We start from the raw sequence: 9,230 nt of genomic DNA on the forward strand, positions 1-9,230 counted from the left end.
TCCGGAATTTCTTGTCAAAGAGAATTATAACAGTAGGTGTTGACGGTTATCTCCTAGAATATGTGAAGTTTGTTCCTTTTGAAACACAAACAGTGTGATTTGAATACAAGAAAAACCTTGCACCTGCATTGTCTGATGAACAGAAATCCTCGAATTTATCCAAAAAGTTAACAAACTTGGATTTTTTTCCTATCCTTCATACACATATTAATTTTGAAACGGTCAATCAGGGTTTCAATCAAGTCGAAAGGCTATTTTTAAATTTTTGGCTTTTGAATCGATTTGTTAAAAAATAAAGGTTTAAATTTAAACCAAATATATCTTACAGCTGATCCTGTTCGAAGGACTCGCAATATCATATTACCGTACTAATGTGACGAGATGTAGAGAGTACGGCATCTCTCCCGAAATTACCCTATTGAAGAGAATCAAATAAGCTATCTTTTTTCACAGAAACAACCGAAAGTATTTATTTTCCTAGGAATTACCGAGATCCGACTGATCATGTTCAAAATTACCAAAATTGAAAGTCGTTTAAAGTTAGAAAATCCTGAACCGGTAGTCGGATCGAGATAAAATTTAATAGTAGGGGAGGAGGGTGCAACACCTTGCATTTGATACGAAGTTTAATGAAATCGGGTCAACCATCTCCTAGAAACCAAAGTTGCATTAATTCGGAACCCGAATACTTCCACCGGGGCTTTCGAACCCATCAATAATAGTGATAACTAGTAAGTGAGCAGAAACGACATGAAATACCTAATGGACAACATTTGCAAAATGACGCCTCACTCCAAAACATTTCTGCACGCCTTGGTATACCATAAAGATTCGCTTACGGTCGTAACTAACATTTCGAGCAAAACGATTTTTAAAGTTTGACATTGAATTTCTTGAAACTTATAAATGGTAGAAACAATTCAGCGAAGACAATTTATGCTTATATCCATTCTGCATTAATCTCTCAAATATTACGAAGATCGGTTGACTATATTGCGAGTTTTTACTAAAAATGTTAATATGTCATAGGTGTATATTAGACTGGTTCAATTTTTCACTTTTAGCTTCACCAGGCTCTACTGATTCCTTTTATGGCCCTTAGTAATTGTGCAAATTTTGGAACCGATCGGTTGTGTTTACGGACCCTCCACAAATTTCAAAGTTTATATGGAAATTAGTATGGAAAATCGGTTAAAATTGCAAATAAATTCTTAAAAAATCACCTCATCGATCAATTCATGAGAACACTATATATTTCTAAAGGTATTCTTCTACTGAACACATTCGCGGAACATTGTAAGGTTGCGAAAATTCGCTGAGAAAAGTTATTAACTAAAGAAGCAGCATGACTTCAAAAGAAGTGGATTTTATTATTAATCATAGCAACCCTGGCAAGCGTACATCATAGTAGCTAAAATATATTTTTGTTCGATAGAAATGTGACGTCAATCGAATCTATTTTGCACTGCGTCTTTTGCGAGTCGAGTACAACTAGTCTCTAGTGCAGAAGAATGTGCGTGTTTTGGCGCAAAGATGGTCACGAAAAAGAGCAAGATTTGGAAAAAAATCTTACATTGAGACCGAAAGAATTGAATTACGAGTATTTTATTATAAAAAAAACATTGAATTCGGTTGAAAAAAGTAGGAGAATTACAAGGCACCGTGTTGTGATAAAAAAGTTCTTATTGATGTCATTTTTTTAATTAAACAGCTTTTTAAAAAGTCACTACACTTATGTTACATACAGTATGTCTATTATAACTGTATAAAACCTGTATGAATGCATTTTTCTTCGTCACTTTTCGGTCCCCAAGCCGCACCTCCTTACATTGGTCACAGCTTTTCAGCATTTGTAGTGTAAAACCATTGTTTGCTCTTTATCATAGTAGGTAACAGAGCTGATTTTCGCGCGGCCCAATTTTGAAAAGAATCCGGCTGTATATCCGATCTGATTCATACACTTAAAATGCATATTTTGAAAAATTATATGAACTCATCAACCATACCTAAGTGCAATATAGAAAACGAATATGACTTCAAACTATTCATCAATGGCTACGCACCTTCTTGGAATGTTACGGCAAACAGGTAAACCGACACCAGAATAAGGGCTCCGTATTTAGACATCGCGTTACGATTTTGGGACAATTATTTACACGTTGAATAACACACACAAAACAGGCACTGGAACTAGTAAAGCTTTTGTTTACTCGCAAGCAATTTGCGCGTATTTCTTCGATATTTGGTTGCTCGCTTCTTCACACAAGTACCTTCTCGACGACGACGGTTACTTGCTCGCTCGGAGCTGCAGTTTGGAAGTAAATTATTTTCGAATTTTTCTTTTCGCACAAAAATTCAAAACATCCACAAAGCACTTGAACTCTTTGATGAAACCACCACCCTTCGAGTTCGAACGCTGCTACAAATCCCCGCCCGTCCAGTCTCAGTGGAGCTTTAATTGCTTAACACGCTGACCTCGAGCGTACGATTTAAATCGAAGCTTTATACGTTTTGGTACGTTGATTCTGAGTCTATCATACAATAGCCGGATTTTTCTCACGTAGTTTGGTTTGCTAGATTTTAAAGCTTATGCGTAGTTTAAGCGCGGGAAAAGCGCGTCCGAACTGGTTTGCGTCTGCTGCACAACTGAGCGGTTCGGTTTGGAAGGCGCGACCTGTGCACACGAAACGCCTCAAAGACACAACACAATCGGAAAACCACGCGGTCGTGGCGGGACATCCACACAACCGCCACCACCCCCACCACTACTTGATGAACTCTGTGCAGTTGTGCGCGGCAACAAATGTTGTAAACAACGTTGGGTGGCCGCACCGAGGGAGGAATAACGGCTGCCAGATTGATTGGTTAGTTTGAATGAATGTAGCGGCCGTTGGTTAAAACATTCCTAGTAAGAAGCTAAAATCATCATTGATTTTTTTGGATTTTTCATGAACTATAAGATTGATATAATGATGATGATGACGATGATGATAAGTCAAAATTCTAAATTGACATATTTAATTCATAATTAACTAAAGACTTATCCGACGATTGAAAGAATGGACATATGCAGTATTGGATATACAATATTAACCTGAAGGACCGATTTTCTCACAACTATCAGGGAATGAATTATGTACTACTATGGAAAAAAATCCCTGGTTGATGCATGAATCAACCGTCTGACAGATGTCTTCCGTTTAATTCAACTATAATAATACCTAATAATAAAATGCGCTTGCATTTCCCCATCAAAAAAGATACTGCACACTCAGATTAGAGGGATTCCATGAAAAACAAAATATGACCATCTCCGATCTTCAACTTTGCAGTTGTGTTCGGATTAGGAATCTCCATGATTTTCTTCGGCAATTGCAATATTTTGATACAAGAGCATTTTTTTAAAAGGACGTAGACGTTTCTGCGCGCATCACCTTCAATTTTTTTGTTCGATTACGGTAGTTTAAACAGCAAAACTATCTGAGAACGAGTTACAGGGAATGAATACTTCTGTACGAAAAATATATACACTGAAAAAATATTGTGTCAATTTTCAAAAAAACGAAAATCGATATTAAAATTTTTTGTTATTTGTGTTATGTATAAACTAGCTCTATGCACGATAGTTCATTTATCGCTTTATTGCAGATCTGTTCTTGTTTACGTGGAGTAAAACCAATTCATTCGCATCTGTAAGTATCCATTCGACAATCATTGCATATCATTGCATTGCAATTTTCTTCCGGGTGACCTATCAACCACACAACTATAACTTATTTGAACAAACGAAAACGATGAAAACGACAGTATATTTAAGTATTGTATAAACGCACCACCTGGTTTCCAAAAACTGATTGAGTTCTTCAGTTGTCAGTTGTCAACCGAAACTCACCATTGCCAACTTTTATACTTGTCTAAACTTGTCGTGGAGGGTACAGTAGGGTCGCTAGTGCAATGTTGGTCCAAGCGGGCCGTGGCGACCAGCGAATATTTCGTCCGCGCGTTATTTTTAGCATGCCGGGTAGCACAAAAAATCAAATGTTTTAAAAACCTTATGCCTGCCCAAATTTTTTTTCTTGGAATTAAATGCTGATAATAAATGCAAATTTTAAGACTTAAACGGTGTGAGTATCGCGTGAAGAAACCGATTAATTTGTTTAAAAAATAGTAGAAATAGTTAACATTTGTTAAATATTCTCTAGACTAATCATTTGTTAAACCAGTTTAAGGCAACTCGGCTGTAAAAAATATTACAATAAAAAGGTGTATAAATTTTCAAATAACAAAAACTATTATAAATATTTCGAATAACGACAAAATATTTCACTAAGATGTTCGCGAATACCTAAACAATAAAATTAAAACATGTTTTGCAAAATTCACAACTTTGTGAAAAATAGGGGGTCCACTTCAGAAACTTTTACTCATTGATAAGTATGCAGCGTGCTTCATAATATGGCAGAAGAAATGTTGTCCAGCCTAGTTTACTAAGGACAAATAATCTGAACTGTTTTTGTACTGATTTTATTCGTTCTTCATTTGTACTTGAAAAGGGACACCAAATAATGCTGCAATATTCCAATATCGAGCTAACATAAACAATATATAATCAATATATACGCGAAAGGAGGTCTTAGTGGAATGTACGTAATGTTTCAAAGATTTTCTTCCATTTAATTCCACTATGTTTTTATAGTTAGATGCACTTGCACTTCACTATTTAACAGATACCGGTATTTCGATTACTACTTGTAATCTTCTTCAGTGATACAAACACTGAAGAAGATTACAAGTAGTAATCGAAATACCGGTATCTGTTAAATAGTGAAGTGCAAGTGCATCTAACTATAAAAACATAGTGGTATTAAATGGAAGAAAATCTTTGAAACATTCAATATATAATGTTTTTATTATATACAGATCTTCAAAATGATAGCTAAAGCGTTTTATAAAAACTGAGCATGCTGTTAGCTTTATGAATAATTGTGTTATAATGATCAATAAAATTTAGCTTGGAATCTAGTATAACTCCTACATCTCTAATTCTTTCACAGTCTGATTTCCTAAGGTGGTTACAACATTGGGTGTTTGTCGTTTTTGAGTAAAGGTTATTGAATTACATTTTTTCACGTTCAGTTGTAAGAGGCTTTTTTGACACCAAGTGTGCAAAATTTGTTTTTCGTTTTGGAATGTATTAATATCCTCGGTATTCCTTATCTCAAAGTTAAGTTTCATATCATCTGCGTAGATTAGTACTTTCAGTTTTTGAGAATGAAGGAAATATCGTTCACGTATAGCATAAACAATAGAAGGCCTAGATGAAAGGCTTGTGGAACTCCTGAGGTGATTTCAATTGGAAAGAATCCTTTGAAATTAATTATTTGCTGACGATTGGATGGATATGATTCTAACCATGTGAGCAACCCAGGTTCAATTCCCACCTTTTTCAATTTATATAGTAACTTTTCAATGCGATCAAATGCTCTACTAAAGTCTATGTAGAGTGCCTCGACATAGTTCTCATTGTCCATTGCAATCAGTAAGTAGTTAATAAATTTTGGTAAATTTGTTAAGGTCATGATGTTCGTTAGCAATTCTGTTTTTTTTTATTTGCAGAAATATTTTTTCGTTAATAACCCGGTGCTACAGTGATTTTGTACTTTTCAAGAGACCTAGTATAGGTTGTAGATCTCATCAAATGCAACACAAATCAATGTATGAAAAATTTTATATGCCCCCAAAATCTTTTTTCGCGTGATCATTTTTCATTTTTTGGGTGTTTTGGAAAGTAGAAGAAATTCCCTTTCGGGTTGCTATATTATGTTCTTTTGTTGTAAGTACTATGCGGCTTTGGGACAACAATATTAAAGTTAGCCTTATTTGCTATTTTTTCATTAAAAATTTAAAAATTGCTCTACATTTTTATTAGAAAATGTCTTCGTTTTAATAAAAATTTAAGGAGAACATTTAATTCTTCATTGCTATTTTTGATCAAAATCGGTTGAAAAATGGCTGAGATAATATTTTTTTTCCAAATTAGAAACCTGCTCGCATTAACTCTTAAGGGGTTAATGAGGTATTTTCTCGCACTATAAGATGCTATAATTATGTCTTCCGTTATTGTATCCAATTTCGTATTCGAAGTTCACACACATACTTTTAAACGTACACGTAATCGAGCAAAAAAATCGTTTTTTGGAAATTTTATATGAGACCTTTCCGCTTAAAAGTTCATGCGAGCAAGTTTCTAATTTGGAAAAAAATTAATTAATATTAATATTAATAGTTCGTTGGATAAGGAATGAAATGATCTCCTTAAATTTTTATTAAAACAAAGACGCTTTTTAACAAAAGAGCAATTTTCAGATTTTTTTATGAAAAAATGGCAAAATTATAGTAATTTTCATATTGTTGTCCTAAAACCGCATAATAATTTTAACAATAGAACTTAACACAGCATATCGTTAGAAAGGTCATTTCTTCTTCTTTCCAAAACACTCCAAAATTTAAAATCGGTTCAAACATGGCCGCGTAAGAAAATTGTTAGTGCCGAATGTTCCGAAAAACCGTTTTTTGCTATAAATCAAGATTTTGAGAGTATAATAAATTGATCAAACGTGGTTTTGTGTTGTGTTTGACCAGACCTACAACCTTTACTATATCACATTAAATGTACATTCAATTATTTTTATTTTGTAGCACCGTGTAATTGATTCAAAAAGCTTCGGACTACAGAAGATTTCTCTAGCTTGAGTTCCTTCAAAATCTTCCATTCCAGGTGATAAGATGGCGGACACTTTAGCAAGAGAATGCAATGTCACGTAAACATACTGAGTATAGGGCACAATATAGGGCTGCGCGTAATTTAACGTGCCTCCAGACACAATCTGTTGCTTTTTTCGACAATTGACAACGATAAGAGTATGCTTCAAGTACCAAAACAAGCCTTCAAAGCATATGAGATAACACGCGCGAGATGAACATGACGCAGCAAAACTGAACTGGAAGGTGTTGCTTCGTAGTGGTCACCATGATTCCGCAATTCGTATACCAATCATATCAGTATCATTCACAACAAATTATCTGATCCAGCTGGTACAGTGTGATAAGATGATCGTATAAATGAACAGCTGCAGATAAATCATGCAATCATTAAGTAGTTGAAGCTTAACTAGTTCGGTAATGTTTCCCACATTTGACCCAGAAACTAAAGTATGGAGCGGTCCTCAGCAGCCTCCAATTTACAATCCCGAGGCCAGTTTTGGTCAAATTTTGCTTACCACGCTAAACCGGAACCCAACAAAAGTTATTCAGATTGACGGTGATACGGGACGTACAATGACCTGTGAGGAGATGCGACTGAGAGCGATACGAGGAGCCCAGAATCTGACGTCGCTAGGATACAAACAGGGCGATATGGTCGCAATGGCTTGTGCCAACAGTGAGAATGTTGCACCGATGGTTGTGGCACTATTGACCATTGGTGCGCCGTTAAACACACTAGCACCAAATTACGGACTGGATGATTTGGTTCATATGCTGGGAATCACACAACCAAAGCTGGTGTTCTGTGATGTTAGTAACTATGAAACGGTGAAGAAGGCGATTAATTTATCAGTAAAACAGACTCCGGAAATATACGTATTTGAAAGTGATTCGATTGATGTGAAAAGTGCTGATGATCTTTTGAAGGAAACTGGAAAAGAGTTGATGTTTTTGTAAGAAAATTGTTATATTGTAGCATTAAATATTTACTAAAAATAGTTTATTCCCAGCCCACCGTTTCTTGGAAGCTCCCAAACGCAAGTAGGCTTAATCCTATGTTCGTCCGGAACGATGGGTCTGCCAAAAGGCGTATCTCTATCTCATGCTCACCTGATTACGGCTTATGGACACGGTTTCGTACAGAGCAGTTGGGGGCTTGCGTTCAATTTCAGTGCATTATATTGGGCCTCTGGAGTTTACTTTCTGCTGCATTCCCTTGTAAATGGTGATCCAAGGTTGATCACAAGGAAATCATTCAGCGCAGATGCTTTCTATGACCTGCTGGAGAAATATCCCATCCGATGCTTCCTTACTCCGCCAGCTTACGCCCATCTTCTACTACGTGATCCTCGTGCCAAAACTGCCAAATGGTCATCGATTGCCGTCTGGTCTATCGGTGGTTCCTTTGTCCCAGAGAAAATCCGTTGTGCTATAGATAATGTGCTACCAAACGGGAAGACATGCATTGGTTACGGTAATTCTGAAACGGCGGGCGCTACTTTTGATATGTGGAAGCAAAAACCAAACTCTGTGGGACTTTTGATGCCAAATTTCAACGCCAAAATTGTCGATGAAGATGGAAATTCTCTAACCAATGGAAAGCAAGGGGAGCTTTTGCTAAAATTCAACGTGAGCATACTTGGATACTATAACAACCCGGAGGCCACAGCTGCCGCTATCGATGCGGAGGGATGGTTTCACACGGGAGATAACGCCTACTTTGATGAGGAAGGCTTTCTGTTCCTGACGGATCGGAAGAAGGAATTGCTGAAGTACTTGGGCTATCAAATCTCCCCCACAGATCTGGAAGCGATTGTGAGCCGAATTGATGGCGTTGAACAAGTGTGTGTCGTTGGGTTACCAGATGAATATCAAACTACCGATTTACCTGCTGCGGTGATTGTGAAGACGGAAGGAAACGAATTGACGGAAGAGGACGTACTGAGAATAGTTCATGAGCAAGTGGCAGACTATAAGAAACTGCGTGGAGGTGTATTTTTCTTGTCACAGTTTCCTTTGACATCTAATGGGAAGGTTTTGAGAAGAGAACTAAGGGAAATTATTTTGAATATGGTTAATTCCAGGACGTAACTTAGAACTAAGAAAATAGATAAGTGTAGATAATTTAATCGATAACTTTTATGGCTCTATTTATATTATCCGAAACTCTTCAGTGCTCTACCTTGATAGTTTAGTGCACTTGGTTTAGGGGTATAGCGATTGATCCACGTATTTGTTATTTTCTAGTTTTGCAAGAAGAAATTGAAGAGAAGTTTTAATCTTTTCGCGGGGAGAAGTCAGGTTCTATGTACAGATGCTTATTATCAAGAGAAAGCCAATTCTGTAGAAGTAATAGCACATTTTACTTAACATAATAAAAACACAAATTTTGAAAGGAAGATACCTTAGAAATTTCACTGCATAGCGGTGTTCAAATTAGTGACCTCGTTCGATAAATTCGCCAT

General features: G+C 36.3%; 2 protein-coding genes across 2 annotated transcripts in view; one reads left to right on the forward strand and one right to left on the reverse strand.

Moving 5' to 3' along the window:
- The window catches only part of LOC131679253 (uncharacterized), a 108,761-nt gene extending 106,083 nt beyond the window's left edge, over positions 1-2,678 (reverse strand). Inside the window, exon 1 of the mRNA XM_058959946.1 lies at positions 2,064-2,678. Coding sequence (XP_058815929.1) covers positions 2,064-2,127 — 64 coding nt within the window. The 5' untranslated portion in view covers positions 2,128-2,678. The remainder of the gene's footprint in view (positions 1-2,063) is intronic.
- Positions 2,679-7,117: 4,439 nt separating this feature from the next.
- Positions 7,118-8,894, forward strand: LOC131679252 (uncharacterized). The gene is made up of 2 exons (XM_058959945.1): positions 7,118-7,718; positions 7,776-8,894. The coding sequence occupies exons 1-2, from the start codon at positions 7,183-7,185 to the stop codon at positions 8,854-8,856; spliced, it is 1,617 nt and encodes a 538-aa protein (XP_058815928.1). The 5' UTR covers positions 7,118-7,182; the 3' UTR covers positions 8,857-8,894.
- Positions 8,895-9,230: the final 336 nt, after the last annotated feature.

This window comes from Topomyia yanbarensis, chromosome 2 (genome assembly GCF_030247195.1).
Source record: "Topomyia yanbarensis strain Yona2022 chromosome 2, ASM3024719v1, whole genome shotgun sequence".
In the NCBI taxonomy this organism is placed as follows: Eukaryota; Metazoa; Arthropoda; class Insecta; order Diptera; family Culicidae; genus Topomyia; species Topomyia yanbarensis.

What these genes read in the sequence shown, in the direction of transcription:
- LOC131679252 (XM_058959945.1), top strand. Translation starts at nt 7,183, where the DNA reads ATGTTTCCCACATTTGACCCAGAAACTAAAGTATGGAGCGGTCCTCAG. An exon ending in GGAAAAGAGTTGATGTTTTT is followed by an intron (nt 7,719 to 7,775) that starts GTAAGAAAATTG and finishes GTTTATTCCCAG; the next exon opens with CCCACCGTTTCTTGGAAGCT.